At 35.5% G+C, this 18,709-nt stretch overlaps 1 protein-coding gene across 2 annotated transcripts in view; it reads left to right on the forward strand.

Annotated features, from left to right (window-relative positions):
* WDFY3 (WD repeat and FYVE domain containing 3) overlaps positions 1-18,709 on the forward strand; it is a 232,575-nt gene that overhangs the window by 132,858 nt on the left and 81,008 nt on the right. For both annotated transcript variants that reach the window (XM_082652754.1, XM_082652755.1), the window contains 9 exons: positions 1,110-1,300; positions 2,426-2,578; positions 6,645-6,718; positions 6,802-6,963; positions 8,326-8,420; positions 11,403-11,523; positions 11,740-11,957; positions 16,155-16,390; positions 17,580-17,714. In XM_082652754.1, the coding sequence (XP_082508880.1) occupies positions 1,110-1,300; positions 2,426-2,578; positions 6,645-6,718; positions 6,802-6,963; positions 8,326-8,420; positions 11,403-11,523; positions 11,740-11,957; positions 16,155-16,390; positions 17,580-17,714 (1,385 nt within the window). The remainder of the gene's footprint in view (positions 1-1,109; positions 1,301-2,425; positions 2,579-6,644; positions 6,719-6,801; positions 6,964-8,325; positions 8,421-11,402; positions 11,524-11,739; positions 11,958-16,154; positions 16,391-17,579; positions 17,715-18,709) is intronic.

An 18,709-nucleotide genomic window follows, 5' to 3' on the forward strand; every position in this document is an offset into this window, starting at 1 on the left:
TGTTTCCACATATTTATGCTCTTCAGAGTCACTGATGTACTGTTACTCAGATTACATAACTAAGAGAAGCTTTGAGCAGTGGTCAAGAATGCGCTCTGTTTGGCTTTTCTATAGGGAATACTTCATCCTTGCCAGGGTGGCTTCTCCATCCCATTCCCCAATTCACAGAGATGAAGTGCTTTTGCTCTCCCCAAGTTTATTCTCCAGCAGTACCTAGTAAGGCATTCTCCCTTACTTCAGAAATATATTCCCAAGGCCTCTGTACTTCTGAGTCTTTACATGCCCAAAGCTATAGAGTAGAAACACTTGTGCTTGCTCTCAAACCCGCTCTTCTCTATTCGCTCCTTTACTCCCAACTCTTCTCTGAAAGTATATATATCAGCATTTATTGCCTTCTCCCAAATTCTACCTTGAATTTTTTTTTTTTTTTTTTTTTTTTTTTTTGTGGTACGCGGGCCTCTCACTGTTGTGGCCTCTCCTGTTGCGGAGCACAGGCTCCGGACGCGCAGGCTCAGCGGCCATGGCTCACGGGCCCAGCCGTTCTGCGGCATGTGGGATCTTCCCGGACCGGGGCACGAACCCGTGTCTCCTGCATCGGCAGGCAGACTCTCAACCACTGCGCCACCAGGGAAGCCCTGAATTTTTTTTTTTTAGAATTTTTTTCTTTTGATGTTGGGTGTAGGTGTTTATTAATTAATTTATTTATTTGGCTGTGTTGGGTCGTATCTGTGCGAGGGCTTTCTCTAGTTGCAGCAAGCGGGGGCCACTCTTCATCACGGTGCGCAGGCCTCTCACTATCGCGGCCTCTCTTGTTGCGGAGCACAGGCTCCAGACGCGCAGGCTCAGTAGTTGTGGCTCACGGGCCTAGTTGCTCCACGGCATGTGGGATCCTCCCAGACCAGGGCTCGAACCCATGTCCCTTGCATTAGCAGGCAAACTCTCAACCACTGCACCACCAGGGAAGCCCTAGAATTTTTATTTTAGGATAGAAGGGTATTTTGGTTTTAGGTATAATTTATAATAAATTAAATATTTCTTAAGATGATTTATTCAGTTCTTGTTTACAGTTGGGAATTTATTTTAATTATTTTTCACTGTCTTTTAATCAGGAGTAAGAACATTTGTTCCTAAGCCTGTTGCCACTACTTTGCAGTACATTGGTGGAGCTGCAGCCATCCTGGGCCTGGTGGCCATGGCTTCTGATGTGGAAGGGCTATATGCAGCAGTCAAAGCCCTGGTTTGTGTGGTCAAGAGTAACCCACTAGCCAGCAAAGAGATGGAAAGAATCAAGGGCTACCAGGTTTGTAACCATAAAGCTTGGTCTTCACTTTACTTTGCATTAAAAATCTTCTAATTTTCATTGTAGTTCATGTAGTTTCAAACTCTGGAAGAATAGTATTGTCCAAGTAAACTTTAGAGGTTGGTAGTTTTTATTAAAACTAACATATTTCGAGTGAGAATATAAGTTGTTAGTTTGGAGTTATTTTTTTCTGTGGAAACAGGAATTAAATTAAATAGGGTCGTATAACCACCTGCTCTAGAGACTGCCAAGTTGTTAATAGATCCAGAGTTCTCCTCGTTACCCTTGTCTCTCCCCTCCACACCCAGTCATCTTTTACTCGCCCCGCCCCCTTACTTACCTAGGGCATGTGAGAGCCGCTGTGTGCCGTTACTAGTCCTGAAAACGCATGTGGGATTAAAAAATATGTTGTGTTCATGTATTTACAATCTCTACTAGGTTTAGGCAGAAAGTTACTTATAAGAAGAGGAACAAGTATTTGGAGCAAGATTAAATTCCTCTAGCGTAGATGAAGTACAAATGCCTTCTTCTCTTAACTTTAGCCAGTAGTTCACTGGTAGTAGATAAGCTGTTTACTGTAGTGTTTTCTGTAGATTTAATTACCTAATTTGATGTTTGTTTTTTTTTTAATTTGATGTTTTGTTTTGCAAAACTTTCAAAATGATAATTGCAGCATTGTTTATCATGAAAAAATAGGAATAATCTAAACGTTCCAGTAGTATGAGAATGACTAATAATACTATAACCATCTCACATATCATTCAACCTTTCAAAATTATAATTATGGAAACTAGGTTGCAAAAGAAAAAAAATCCTTTGGATAAAATGTTATGCAAAGAACAAGAGTAAAAAATTGTATACACATGTTGGCAACAATTTAAATATTTCTGTGTGAATAGTTTATGTAAAAGTGGATATTTTAATAAGAGGATGATGGGATTACCCTGCTTTTCAGATTTTCTCTGATGTTGCGTTGTCATAGTAAAAATTTAGAAACCAGCATAGAAGTCTCAGGAATTGCTTTACTTAGTGTTCTCCAATGTGTGTTTGTGTGTGTGTATGTGTGTGTGCGTATATGTGTATATGATGATTGACCGACAGGCATTTGGTGTTGCTTTCTTTTAGTTGCTGGCAATGCTGCTTAAGAAGAAACGTTCCCTTCTTAACAGCCACATTCTCCATCTAACTTTTTCCTTGGTGGGAACTGTTGACAGTGGACACGAGACCTCCATTATTCCAAATTCAACTGCTTTCCAGGATCTACTTTGTGATTTTGAAGTATGTATATAAACACTAACTGGTAATATATAATCAAGGAACTGATTTCTTATTCTGTATATTGATAGAGTTAACTATTGAACAGTTTTGTCTCTAAGATGTGTTTATGTTCTAAAATTTTATGATGCTCATGTTAATGTAAAATATACAAAGTAAGGTAGTGATTGGGTTCTTTCTTCCCAAAGATATTCCATTTTACAAGTAGTATAGAAGTGAAATGGTGCAATGCATATGCCTAACTATAGCCAGTTTGCTGTTGCCACTGGCATTACAGTAGAGGCAAACATATTTTCACCAAAAAATTTTGATAGTAACTTTTCCTCAATAAATAGGAGCTAGATCTGAAATTTTGGTTACTAGTAGCTGTATAGGAAAATATTCTTTTCGCCAAAATAGCAAAATTTTTATTTCTACTGTCTTATTACCATAACAGCTTCCACTCTGTCCTCTCAAGGCATCACTTAATCTTGCATATCCTTTCTCCATTTCATTTCTTGTTCACAGCACTTTGCATACTCATCACTGTATAAAATCTCCCCCTGTGAGGCTGAAGGCTTTATGAATGCAGAGATCATGTCTATCTTCATCTTTGTATCCCTACCACCCAGAATGGTGCCTAGCACTTGGTGTTTGCTGTGATGTCTGGCCCTCACTCTTCTTCTTTGTAACTCTTATAAGCTCGATCTTGTCAGTTATTTTAAATCTCCAATAAACAGACTATGTGCCCGAATTGCTTTTCTGAAACTTTATTTGAAAGCTTATTAGCAGCCCTCTTCTAAATAAAAATCCATGGCATCTACTGAGTTCTCAGTACCCCTAGCTCTCAGCAGCATCTGATGCAGTCCATTTCCCTCTTCTTGCATCTCCTAGTTCTTTCACTAGCTTTTAGGCATCACTCTCCTGGTTCATATATCTTGCTCACTACTTTCCCCATAATTTTCTGGTTATAGACTTTTCATTACTTTGTATAAAAGTGTCCACCTTTGCTGCTTTATCCTTTCCTTTATTTGTTGTTTTCTTTCCTTTAGATTCTCACCCAGTCCCACAGCCTCATTTCTACAGAGGTGACTCACAAACCTAAATCTTTAGCTTGATATCTGAACTCCAGGCTTATTTCTAACTTCTTCCTCAACATTTCCATTTTTATATCCCAGCAACACCTACGCCGAACTTAACATCCTTCCCCAAGTTAGAGCTTCCTTTTAACTTCTGTTTCTATTAATAGCACCACCATTCCCCCATTCACTGAGGCTTGAAGTTGAAAAATCAGCTTCCTCCTTCCTCACTGTTTATAAACAGCCCATATTAAGTCATATAGATTCTGCTTTCACATTTCATGTAGTCTGTGTTTTCTCTTTCTCCTGCTACATCCTAATCCAAGCCCTAATCAATTCTATTCTTACTAAAATAATGATCAGTTCTTTCTCCCTTTCCTCAATCTACCTTATATTTTTTTAACCTCATTCTTTCTGAGATATAATCATATAACTTATTAAAAAACTTGCAGTGCTTTTTCTTTCCTACACAATAAAATACACATTTCTCAGCCTGATATGCAAAGTTCTGATACACAGACCTCTCATTCTGTTAGAAAATAATTATTGAATATGTTTGAGCCAAGCACTGTATTAGGTGCTAAGGATGTGAAAATAAAAGGTAGAGTCCATGCCTCAAGGCATTTAGTGCATTAGAAGAGAAAAGCAAATAGACAATAAAAATTTTGTGAAAGCACAAAGGTAAAGGTATGCAGAGAGGATTATGAGAGTACTAAGGGACCTACTTAATAAGCCTAGCTTTGTATACATGTGGTAATTGACACATTATCTTTAGTTTCAGATTTCTGACTGAAATTCAGTATATAAACATCAGAAATTTAGTTGCTTGACAAATTTTGGCTTCATTTTATAGTACTCTGCTCCCTTTGTGGCTTCATATGGCATTCCTAATAACCCCAAACTGTAGTGGTCAATAAATACTTAATTTACCCTATTTTTAGAACAGCTCTTTGACAATATAAGTAAAATAATTGTAATAGCATCCAAGCATTTTCTTTTTTAATGGTTGTTCTAGAATTTGCAATATACATGTGTAACAATTCAGTCTGTCTTCAAAGTACATTATACCACTTCACCTATAGTGTAAAAACCTTGCGATGGTACCCTTCCATTTCTCCCTTCCTGTCCTTTGTGCCATTGTTGTCATACATTTTACTTCTATATGTTTATAATCCCCAGAATATTTGTATTATTTTTGCTTTAAATAGTCGATTATCTTTTAAAGGCATTAAAAAATTTTTATAGTTGCCCACATAGTATATGCAGCAAACAGTATTTATGGCATTTTTTATTCCTTTGTGTAGATCCAGACTTCCATCTTGTAATGGAATGATATGTCTGCCTGAAAAACTTGCTGTAACATTTCTTGTAGTGCATGTTTACTGATGATAAATTGTCCCATCTGAATAAGTATTTTTCCTTCTTTTTTGAAGGATATTTTTGCATAGAATAGAATTCTAGTTGATGATTTTTATTCTTTTCATACTTTAAAATTGTCAGTTATTCCCTTGTCTTTATGTTTCTTCTGCCTGGGCTTTGTTGACTTTTTTAAGTTGGTGAGTTTCTCATTTTTATCAAATGGGAAATTTTTTAGCCATCATTTCTTCAGCTGTTTTCCCTGGTCGACACCCGCACCCCTCCAGCGCCACCACTCACACACACCTTTTTTGGACTGCAGTTAACATGTATCTTAGGTTCCTGGCTGTTGTCCCACAAGTCACTAATACTCTGTCTAGTCATTTATTTTCAGTATTTTTTTCTCATGCTTCATTTTGAATAGTTTCTGTTATGTCTTTAAGTTTACCGAACATTTTTCCTGCAGTGTCTAATCCTCTGTTAGTCCCATCCAGTATGTTTTTCTTTTGTTTGTTTGTTTGTTTTTTTACGGTACGCAGGCCACTCACTGTTGTGGCCTCTCCCGTTGCGGAGCACAGGCTCCAGACGCGCAGGCTCAGCGGCCATGGCTCATGGGCCTAGCCGCTCCGCGGCATGTGGGATCTTCCCGGACCGGGTCATGAACCCGTGTCCCCTGCATCAGCAGGCGGACTCTCAACCACTGCGCCACCAGGGAAGCCCCTGTTTTTCATTTTGATTATTTTATTTCTCATCTGTAGAAGTTCATTTTGGATCTTGGTTATCTTCTATATCTCTCCTCATCATTTTCATATTTTTTGTTACATTCTTTAGCTTATGGAGTGTATTTAATAGCTTTTTAAAGATCTCAGTAATTCTATCATCTCTGTCATTTCTGGGCCTATTTATAATGATTGGGTTTTTTCTCCTACTTATGGCTCATATTTTCCCTTTTTTTTTTGCATTCTTGGGAACTTGATTGGATGCTGAATTTTACATTGTTGAATGCTAAATTTTGTTTTATTATTTTAAAGAGTATTAAACTTTGCTCTAGTATTGCAGTTATCTTGATTCTTTTGAGGCATGCTTTTAAGCTTTGTTAGGGTGGACTTTGATTAATCTTTAGTGGTAATTTAGCCCCCCTACTAAGGTATTACACTTCTGAGACCTCTACCCAACCTTCCCATGTATTTTGAAGTCTCTATACTGGTTGGTGGGAGTGCAAAGTAGTTTCAGCCCTTTGTGAGTTTTAGGAATTGTTTGCTGTGCCAGTTTGCAGTGGTTATTTCCAGTTTTGGACCCACACAAGATTCCTGTCATTCAGTTTTTGTATTCCGTATTCATTCTATTCAGTATATTGTATTCAGTATTCACTAATAGTATTCAGTCATTGATTCCAGAGAAATTTTCTATAGATCTTGCCTTTCTAGTTGTTTACTCTAGGAGGGTAATTTCCACAGCAATTATCTCTTTATGAACAGAACCAGAAGTCCTATATACAGGCAGTTTTAAAGGGCTACAATAAATAAAAACTAATGAAGTGGTTATATTCAATTAATTAAGTGAAATAAGTTATATGTGCTGCATTTGCGCTTATTGGATTGGAACTTGGGGTATTTTTAACCCTAAATATACCACTGGTCTTTATTTTATTATAGGTCTGGCTCCATGCACCGTATGAACTTCATCTTTCCTTATTTGAACACTTCATTGAATTGCTCACAGAGTCCAGGTATTAGTTGATACCTAAATTGTTAGCTGTTCAGTTATAGAAGAGATACTAGTACAGTGTATAAAGTCTTCCTTCTCTTATAGTGAAGCTTCAAAGAATGCCAAGTTAATGAGGGAATTCCAGCTAATCCCAAAGCTACTACTGACTCTTCGAGATATGTCTTTATCCCAGCCTACAATTGCTGCTATTAGTAATGTGCTGAGCTTCTTACTGCAAGGTTTTCCCAACAGCAATGATCTGCTCAGGTAGTGAAAACTTCTGTATTTGTTTGTTTGTTAACTAAAAGTACCAACGAGGTTAAGATGATTGAGATGAACATAATTGGTTCCTATGCCTAGGTAACACGTGTAAAAGTAATACTATTCAAGATATTTGTAAGGCATGGAAAAAATGAATGTATCTTGCAAAGCCAGTTGTTGTCACTAGCGAATAATAGAATTCTGGTGAGAAAAGTTGTTAAAATTAGCCCAGTGAGGCTGATTGTTCTGGACATAAAAACGTTCAGTGTAGGAATTCTTGGTCCACAGCCCTCTTCCCCAAGCCTTGCTACTTCTCAAATGCACGTGCAGAAGCACATATACACATGCACGTACACCCAAAGTGGACATGCCATGTCTTTTGTATTTGTTCTCTATCACCCAAACTGATGGTGGTATTTTATTGTTGTATATTCAGACCTTTTATATGAGTATTATTTTGCTGCCAGTGTGAAATATGGCTTAAGACATATTTATGGAGTGTATGTAGAACTGTTCTAATAGGCACATGATAATTCTCATCTTGACTGAAAATGGAAGGAAAAAAACTACCTAAGATATTTTCCAAGTAGATAACTGCTTAAATTAGACTTAATCACTGCTTGTCATGTAATTGCTCAGGTATTACAGGTGAAATCACACATTATTGCTAGAGTATTCCCAGTAAACTAATCTCTAATTGATGTAGCACATAAATCACTCATTTTATATACAGTTATCTTGAAAGCATTTTTTTTTAACTTGGTGACAGATTTAAAACTCGAGTTTAAAAATTATTTTGGAGCTTGTCATTATTATTAACAATATTTATTTAGGTCTTATCCTGGTGTTATGATGATCACTTTGCTGAAATTATCACTGAAACCTATCAAGGCTTTTATTTTTCTCTGCATTACAAATTAAGAAATTAAAGCCCAGAGAGGTTAAGCTACTTGCCCCAAGTAACACGATTAAAAACTGATAGAGCTAGGATTTTGATCTTACCTGTGTTTCCAAAACCCAAGTACTTGACTACTAGGCTACAGTAGATCCATATAGATAATGTTAGGACATTTTAATTTGGATCATACCATTTGGTTTTTGAAATTTAGATTAGTGCATTAAAGGACTCATATTTCTGATGAAGTGTATTTTTCCCTATACGTATTTTAAAACATTATAACATATAATGTTAATTGCAACAGTTCGAGGGGAAGCAAATGAAATACAATCATGTGAGGTCTGTAAAAGATTAGTTAAAATAAGAAGTACTATTTTGGTTTCCATTTCTTTGCTTTTTGTTTCTTAGTATTGTTTGTTTCGGAGAGAGAAAAAATAAAATCTATAACCTCTTTTTTCTTGTATTTAAAGGTTTGGCCAGTTTATTTCTTCTACTTTACCAACCTTCGCAGTTTGTGAGAAATTTGTAGTTATGGAAATAAACCATGAAGAGAAGCCTGACACTGGTGAGTCGGTTCTGGAGCTTGGAACCTAATTACTATACCCTGTTTTCTTCTGACACAAGTTAGACCTGAATTATATGTGACACTGTTATATTACTTTTCTCCTTACATTACTTTTTTTGGTCTTTCACAGATGTATTTGTCTTAGACCAAGGCTCTACAATATGCAGAAGTACAGAATTACCTACAAATTGAATAGGGTGTGAATTTACTTTAAAAATAAAATCTTTCTTATTTTTACAGGATTTATAGCAATGTTCCTTTAAATAATAAACTCTTCCAGTTAATTTTTGAACATTTTTTTTAATTTATGTAAAACTCTTCAGAAACATCGATTCTTGCTAAAGTGAATTGTATCTATATTGCGGTTATTTTTATTTCCCTGTTAAATATTTAATAGTCATTGAGGGAAAGAACATTTTACTAGACTCACTTTATGTAAGTGTAGAATAAAATTTTCTTAAGTTGTAGTTCCTGGGCCCATGACAACCACTTTTTTTTTTGAAAAAAAAACTTTCCTCCCTTGAAGCATATTTTTCTCTTGTTAGAATGTATTTTTCCAGTTGTGTATTCTAGAGCAGGAGATTTGCTTGGAAAACATCAAAAGGACCTTTAGATTAACCTGTAATTAAATTCACAATATTTTATATTTGTTCAGCATTATTTACATTATTATCCTGTTACATTATTCCCAAATTATGTCACATAAATGATTTCCTTTAAAACTCTTATGACCCTATCCATCTGGGAGTTCTCTTCCACGTTGGCTATATCAATCAGTGCACAGCCTCTCTGGTGCTTCATGAATAAGACGAGAAAGTGGTGTAATTATGTTTTTCAAAGGTGAAACAGAGATTTGAGAGGCTGACTTCTACTAATCATAGAGCAGAATATAAGGCCAGTAACCACTTCTTCCTACCATTTGGAAGAATGTTGATATTTCTTTGGTGAAGCAAATTAGCAGTGGGTGAGAAGCATATAGATCAAATCAATGGATAACACTTATTTAGTGCTTAATATTTGCCAGGCACTGTTAAGTGCTCTATATAATCTTATAACAGTCCTATGAAATTGGTCCTGTTGTTATCACAGTTTTACAAAAAGTGAGGACACTGAGGCCCAGAAGGTTTAAGAGAAACTTACCTGAGATCATACTACTGCATTTGAACTCAGGTAGTCCAACATTCTAAGCCATCCTGAATACTAACATTCTAAACCACTGCACTATTCTACCTTATACAAAGATTATTTCTAAGTTCTGAATTAGTATAAGCCAAGTAAATAGGAATTAAAAAGGGAAGTCCTGGGACTTTCCTAGCAGTCCAGTGGTTAACACTCCACACTTCCACTGCAGGGGGATCGGGTTCGATCCCTGGTCAGGGAACTAAGATCCTACATGCTGTGCCATGCGGCCAAAAAAAAAAAGGAAAGTCCTTTTAAAATCTTTGGAACTGTATAACATGTTTATTTCAAGTATAAAAAAAAAGATATGGGAAAAATATTTCTCTAGTCTCCATATTTCTTGCTGGCCATTGAATTCAATAACTACAACTAGTGCTGTAAACTTTTTTTGACAAGAGCACAGTAGCAGGGATGTATAAATTAGGAAAATTTTCTCTTGATCTGCCAAGTTGATTAGACTAGTCTCCTCATCAATTTATTGCCATTTGAAAGAATAGAGAAAGTCAGGAGCATATTGCTGGTCTTGTTAGTATATGACCTTGATTGTTTAATTGTGTGGACTGGACCGTCTTAAGTATAACAGGATGTTCCAAAAAATTAAAACCATAATTTTTTCTTTCATGTAGCTTACATAGTATTCAGGATACACCTGCCAAAAAAATGGCTTGAATAATGGTGAACGGTGATGTAATAATTAATGCAAAATAAAATAAATTGCATGAAAGCACAGTGCAATGTGGAGTAAAGCATCAGTTCGAATGGAAAGAAGTTAACCTGGAAATTTCTTTCAGAGTTAATTGTTTTAAACTGTATTTGAAAATTAGCGGGACATAACTGACAGTGAAAAAAATAGGCATAAAAACTAAGGAGAATTCTTAATTTCTATGTGGATTGTCATTTTATTGAAAGGAAGTAATTCATTTGTCAATTTAGGTTGTCCATTCCATTTGTCACAAGGCAATTTGTAAATTACGAGTCCTAGGCCTGTTAGCCTGGGAGGGAATCTTGAGTTCCCCTTGGTAAGCTTAAAGCACCCTTCTCAATGATTAAGGCACTAAGTTAGCATTTTAAAAGATACTATTTAAAAGTAAAAATAGTCCCTTGCCCAAACAAGTAAAAGCATATAACCATGGTCATTAAACTTTAGCCTGAGCTTCAATTATAGAATAAAGGAAAGAAAGCATGTGGATTGTGACTTACTAACCCCGAGCTCTTAGTGGCAGAGCTGGGCCTGCAACACTAGGCCATTGATCCCAGTCCCTTGTGCTTCCAGTACTATCCATTGAGAACCGTAAGCTTTATGTCTTCCTTCCTTTCTTCCCCAAGTTCTCCTGTGCATTTGTGTGCCTTTCCCTCTTGTCTGTGCTATTTAATTCTCACTTTACTTTATGTATTATAATTATTGAATAATTTATGCTTCCTCTTTTCATTTTTAAATCTGGAAATTTTAACCATTTAAGTCCTTCAAAAAGACTAGAAATTAAGGGTTTGCATTGTTATTTTTGTTCGTGTGATCCTCGTTTGATTACTTTACCCCTGTTGGTAGGAGAAGGGAATATTAATATAAAAAAGGGTTTACAGTCTTTATTATCACTTGTTTAGATAATTTCATAAGTAAATGAACAGTTTTCAGGATTCTAAAGAGAAATGTTGGACCCTTTTTCTTGTTCACTTGAGTGGAAAGTACTCCTAGAGAAAATGTTTTCTGAAAGGTGTGTTTCAGTGAGATTTCCTAGAACAGTGTTGGATATTTTATCCTAGTTTATCAGCTAGGGCAATTTAATGTATTTATTTTCATTGTAGGAACTGAAGAAGAGTTTGGAGGTCTTGTATCTGCCAATCTTATACTTTTGAGGAACAGACTTCTAGATATCTTACTAAAACTGGTTTACACATCTAAAGAAAAGACAAGCATTAATTTGCAGTAAGTAAAATCTTTTGAGCATTGATGGTAATAGTTGCTACTACTAGTTAATTCATGGTAGACAAAAGAAAGATTTGCCACTGACTATTAATAGATTTTTTTTAAACCCTGAAATTTATTGTATCTCAGAATGAAACTAGTCTTATTTTTTTTAATTTGAAATCATAATCCTTTAAATTAATGTTTGTTTTGTTTAATCCATCTATCTTTGAATAGAGCTTGCGAAGAGCTGGTCAGGACGCTGGGTTTTGACTGGATTATGATGTTTATGGAAGAACACTTGCATTCCACCACAGTTACGGCAGCCATGAGGATTCTTGTCGTCCTACTGAGTAATCAGTCTATTCTCATCAAGTTCAAAGAAGGACTCAGTGGTGGAGGGTGGCTGGAACAGACAGATTCCGTCTTAACCAATAAGATCGGGACTGTATTAGGTATGGGACTTTTACAGTCGGCTGCTTTGAAATAAGCTGTTTTGTGTTTTGTTTTTAAATCTTATATAAGCTTATACTCTTCAGTTTGTCTAACAACCATTGAGTCATGAATTTTGATTAATGATAGAGTAAAAAGAATAAAAAGTTTCAAATTTGGCTTTTTTAATTGCAAATCAAACTGAAGTCAGAAACAGGATATTAAGATGTGAAAACTCAAGTAAATTTCTTATGATTTCTTTTTGTTGTATAGTCCTCTTTCTGATCTATAAATAATTTGCAAATTATCAGAACTGAACTAATAATAATATTTTGAGCATCTATTCTGTACCAGTTACAAACACTTTTCAGTTTCACAATAACTTATTTCATTTTCACAGTAACACTATGATATATAAATACCCATTTTACAGATGAGAAAGTCAAGGCATAGGGGTGAAGTCACTTGTCAGGTAAGAAGTGTCAAAATCTGAATCCAGGGCTTCCCTGGTGGCGCAGTGGTTGAGAGTCCGCCTGCCGATGCAGGGGACACGGGTTCGTTCCCCGGTCCGGGAAGATCCCACATGCTCCGGAGCGGCTGGGCCCATGAGCCATGGCCGCTGAGCCTGCGCGTCCGGAGCCTGTGCTCCGCAACAGGAGAGGCCACAACAGTGAGAGGCCCGTGTACCTCAAAAAAAAAAAAAAAAAGAAATCTGAATCCAGGTCGCTCAATCCAAAACCCATGCTTTTAATAGTTATGTTATATTGCCACACAAATATTTAAGCTCATTGAAGTTTCAGCCAAAGCTCCTTATTCTCTGCTTACTGGTTCTATGCTGTTTTCAACACGGAACTGAGCATTTAAACAATATTAGAAAATTACAGTTTCCTGTGTTAGATTTATTTGAACTGGTATATATTTCTGTTCATATTAATGATCTTATTTTGGAAAATATATATTTAAGATAATGTTTTTATTGAAAATTATAGTCATTCAGTTCTTAAAGTATTTAAAAAATATATTTGTCTTTATAACATTACAGTTTAAAATCATATATAATTGTATTCTGCAATAAGCATTAAGAATAACTATTTACCCTGTCAGGTGGAAAAATTAGGTATCAGAATTTAATATGTAATTTATCTGTTAAAAAAAAAATGTTCAAGTATCAATACCTAGGTGCAACCTGCACTACTTTGTCAAATGTTAAAGCAAATGGTAGGAAGATAGAGCTTACACCATAGGATTATTTTATTGTTATTTCACATGTGAAAAACGTCTCAAGGAACTTTGTGATGAAGAAAGAAATTCACTGTGAAATGATTTCTCAAGAAAATTGTCTGCTTTAAAATATGCATTTTAGGGCTTCCCTGGTGGCACAGTGGTTGAGAGTCTGTCTGCCTGCCAATGCAGGGGACACGAGTTCGTGCCCCGGTCCGGGAAGATCCCACATGCCGCGGAGCGGCTGGACCTGTGAGCCATGGCCACTGAGCCTGCGCATCCGGAGCCTGTGCTCTGCAACGGGAGAGGCCACAACAGTGAGAGGCCCGCGTACTGCAAAAAAAAAAAAAAAAAAAAATGCATTTTAAATTATTATCATTATAGAGACTTTATGATCTGAAAAATAGATTGCTGTTTTGCATTGACTCTGGGAGAAAGATATAGCCAACAAGTGTCATAAACAGTTTCGTAGCAAGAAATTTAGCTTTTTGACCTTAATAGTAGCTAGTAGCTACTAAGAGAATAAACAGTGAAAGGCACAATTCAGTGTGAGTTCAGAGAATGTAAGAGTTTTAAATGCTAATTGACAGCACTGCTTCTCACTGAAGGCCAAAATAATACCTAAGTTTCACTTAGGACTTTGCAGTTTGCAAAATTATTTAACATATGTCATCTCACTTGCCTTCAGGATTCCAGATACGGGTGTATGTACTTTATGGTATATAAGTTATATATTATAGGAAATAAACCTAATGAGTATACATTAAGAATTAATTTCTCTCTAATTAGGAAAATAATACTGTTAAATACATAAGCTTCCTGTGTCAGACAGTAATATGTCTGAGTATCTGTCTTCTGACAGTCAGTTCTGTCCTTTTTTCTGTCCTACATCACTTCAGTAATATCAGGAAAAGGTGCTTTTAACTTATCTGACCTACCTGACTTCATGTCTTAGAATTTATTTGTGCTTCATTGATACCTGCTTGTATATTGCATATGCTGCTTTGGTTCTAAAAGAGAAATCTAGGTATTTAAGTTTAATTTAAATTTGATTAAATTTAATATAACTTTCCCTGAATATCTGATACATACATACTTGTGTATATATACGGATGTATATCTATATCTACATATATATAGATATATCATCTCATTTGATTCTGTTTCTCTTTGATATGATGAACAACCTAAAGTTTTTGAATATTTTATTCATATTTCTTAGTTTTTTGTCAGATTTTTCTTTATAAAAATACCTTCCATGTAGCTGTAACTTGAATCTAAATGAATGCTTAATTGCTAATAACATATTAGATATTCTTTAATATCAATTATGGGGTGGAAATAGAGTGTGAAAATTTGGAAAGGAAAATTAATGCTAGTATTGGTTTTCATTTAGGACATATAATTTGATCAAAATTTCTTTTCCTACTTAATGTATAAAATACCACTTTATGTTTTTTGATTTCTTAAGGCTCAGACTTTTTTATATTCATGATTTCATTTAGAATTTACTACAAACAAAAATCACCCAGCATCCTAATGCAGCCAGTTTTTCAGAAATGTGACAATGTCATTGAGAAGGCCAACGGAGACAGTTTAGCTTTACAGGCTTCAAGTCCTGGTGCCACCACTCATTAACTTTATGACTTAGAACAAATCGCATATTTTCTACATTATAAAAAGGATAATAGCGGTTTCTTACATGCCCATTGTCTAAGAAATGAGATGATACATGAAAGAGGTTGGTAATTTGCTGTCCAATTTTTTGTTAATTAGAAGAGCATGCTTTAGAAGATTAATTCATATCACACTGAGCAATTGATTTGGATGAACTGTTTAAAAAGCCACCTAGATACAAATTTCTCTTTCATTATTTTAAGTAGTAACAAGTATGTGCTTACTTCATCATAGAAAAAAGAACTTGGAAAAAAATGTGAATATTCATTTGAAATAAAAATTGTTTCAGAGTAAAAGTCAATCTTTCATCTTGCTGTTTGCAGAAGTTTTCCATTGAATCTCTAGCCAACATTTCTTCTGTACTGAGCACTGTACTAGGTTTGGGGTGGCAAAAGAACTAGATGTTTGAGGGCTTCCCTGGTGGCGCACCGGTTGAGAGTCCGCCTGCCGATGCAGGGGACACAGGTTCGTGCCCCGGTCCAGGAAGATCCCACATCCCACATGCCGCAGAGCAGCTGGGCCTGTGAGCCATGGCCTCTAAGCCTGCGCGTCCGGAGCCTGTGCTCAGCAATGGGAGAGGCCTGCGTACCGCAAAAAAAAACAAAAACAACTAGATGTTTGAGTTGTTTCCCAAAGTTAGTTAGTTAGTTATATAAAGGAGGAAACAGGATTGATAGAAAGGCTGGTGCTGTAAGCCACATTAATAAGCAGTGATCATCTCCTGGTAGAGCTGTGGTTCTAGAACAGATTTTGGATGTTCAGATAACCACAATGACAGTGGGTTCAGACTTGCTATCCCACTGCCAGACAGCTTTCCAGCAGAGTTACAGGTCATGTTGTGAGGAAAGATTATTTTGCATATTCATTTTGTCTTGTCTCTTGATTCATAGATCATTTAAGGTAATTAGTTTATCATGATTTTCAGGACAAATGAAATATATTAACTATATTTTTAAGTTACATTTTTTTGTAGCATCTTAAATTCTGGCTGTTTTGAATATTACTTTCTTCTTAGGGAAATGTTAGAGCTCTTTGGAGGTCATTCTTTTAATGAGTAGAATTTATACTACCTCTTGTATCTGACTGCCTCAGCTGTGTTTTGAGACATGTATCCTAATAGACAGGCTTGCCAAAGTCAAAGAGATAGTAAAGTAAAACTTTTGACTGAAAGATTAATTCAACAGTTGAATAGTTAATTACTTATGTTAATGTGAATGTTCTGGATGGAAATGTCACATATGCTGAATTACTCCTTTCTTTGTTAATGTAGCATGGTAATCGATTATTAATTTTGTCCTTATCGTTGTTTCCTCTTCTCTTAGGATTCAACGTGGGCAGGAGTGCTGGTGGGAGATCGACTGTCAGGGAGATTAACCGGGATGCTTGTCATTTTCCTGGTTTTCCAGTTCTTCAGTCATTCCTTCCTAAACACACTAATGTCCCTGCCCTCTATTTTCTCCTCATGGCATTGTTTCTGCAGCAGCCAGTTAGTGAGCTGCCTGAGAACCTGCAGGTCAGTGTGCCTGTCATCAGCAGCCGATGTAAGCAGGGTTGCCAGGTAGGAATTATCTAGTAGGGTGTAAGTGTAATTACATTTGTTAGAAAGTCACCACAGGGTGATGGGTTAATCACACTAAAATCAACTGGTTCCATCCCTTTCTCACGTTTGGGATTTGATTTGGAACATAAAAATCGGAAAGTACCATAGACAATTTTCCCAAAAAGAAGTCCTTTGTACCTATTTGGTCTTTTTCTCTTTATGGTTACTCTATATGATTATATATGCGTGAAGACTTTGGATGATATTTTAATGGTGATCAAAAGAATTCTTTTGAGTAACATGATTTTATCTAGAAATATAATTTCTGTAGAATTAAAAATGGAGTAGTGTACATACCATAAATTGGGTGGGTATGAAAGGATTCTTAGTACAAGTCTGATTAGAAAAATGTTTTTAAATTCTCAATGATAGATAATGTCCACGTTAGGAAAACAGTAAGGCTTTACCTGATTTCTAATCTGAGACTGTCATGGATATTTCTATATAGTTCATGTTTGTGGCACTGCAAAGACATAGGAATTTAGTTTTAAACTCAGTTATACTTCCATAATAATGCCAAAATGCTATTCAAATCAACTCTAGTCATTGACAAAACCTTTTAAATGAAAACGCTGAGTCTGTACCCATACACTAAGTCACAGTACAGATTCATGCTTAGCAGAGTTTGGTTGGTTATGTAATTTTCAAAATAAGCATGACACCATAGTCATAAAGTGTTATATAAAACTACTATGAATAAATCTCCTCAAACTGATTTTTATTTCATCAAATCTTCATCTGTATGTAACCTAAAAGTGAATTAGAACATTGCTGAGAGTGGGGGAAAGAGTAAGTTCAATGTGCTTTTTAAAAAGATCCTGCTTAAGACCATCAGTTCTTTAATTTCATCGCCTAGCTAATTAGCAAGTATTTTATTTTTGTTTGTTTTCCTTAGGGAAAAAAAAGAAAATGATGTTTTTAACATAGATCTAAGACGGGATGATACATAATATTCACTTTGCCTTGTAAATGTAAAAATGAGTTTTAAAATATAGGAGGGAGGAGTGCTAGGTCTCTATCTCTTTGTCATTGCTCACTTTGGAAAAAGTAATTAATTTCAAAGAAATTTTAGAATATTAGAACTTTTGAGGGTCTCTACTGAAAAAAATTGGCAACGGCTAATCTTTATTCACTTTCACCTCTGCAGTTTGATTTAGATTCCATTTGGACATTTATCTTTGGAGTGCCTGCCTCCAGTGGAACTGTGGTGTCTTCTATCCATAACGTATGCACAGAAGCTGCTTTTTTATTATTGGGGATGCTCCGCAGCATGCTGAATTCAGTAAGTTCCTGAGATACTGATACCTGTCGGTAGTTCTTCCTGCCTGTGATATTTTTTAAAATAGAAGAATCCTTTGCTGTCATAACTCTTTATTTACTATGTGGTCTCTGGAACCTCAGCCTCTGTGTTTTGTTATCTTTAGTGTAAGGAAAGACCATGCAGTTGGTAAGATCCTGAGCTCGGGAGCTAGGTTCAGAATCCCTACTCTGGTACTTCAGACATACTAACCTCATGTGCGTCAGTTTCCTTATGTATAAAATGCTGGTAATAATAGAATTTATCTCTTAGGACTCTTGTGAGGATGTATGAGTTAGTATATACACAAAGCACTTACAAGAGTGCCTGGTGTAGAGTAAGCACTTCATAAGTGTTAACTGATGCTGTTAGCGCTATAAAATACATATTTCAATGTATAAGTGTATATAACGAATATATATTGTACTGAATGTCATTGCAATATGTTGTTTGAACTTTTAAAATCACTCTCATTTAGAGATTTAAAATGTTATCAGTGCAAGTTTTATTTTGTATTTGTTTTTATGTTTTCTATTCTAATTATTTCTAACTTAGATATGAAAAATTGAAAGAGTAAATGACAAAATGTATGTTCCTACCTTTCTTACAGGAATACCGTGAATAATGATTTAATTTGTTTACACGATTTAGGATCACATTGTAAGAGGAATTATTAACCAGACTCTTTGGATTACAAGTACCTGATAAATCTGATTTTAGTCAAAACTATTCTTATGCCATCTAAGAAAAGAACGTTACTATTAAATGTGTTAATTTAGAATGCTTTGGGATTCTTGTTTTGGTTTTTATTCATAAACAATTATAAAAATCTAAGCTGAAAAAGAAGCCACTCTCTGGGGAAGTATCAGAAGATAAGCATTGTTGAAATATATTCTTTTTTTGTTACTCTTTTATCATCATCATCACTGTTATTGTTGTAAGGCTTTTAAGGAAAAACAACTCCTATGTGTCTACTTTAT

Source organism: Grampus griseus (assembly GCF_964374135.1).
Source record: "Grampus griseus genome assembly, chromosome: 4".
Taxonomy (NCBI): Eukaryota; Metazoa; Chordata; class Mammalia; order Artiodactyla; family Delphinidae; genus Grampus; species Grampus griseus.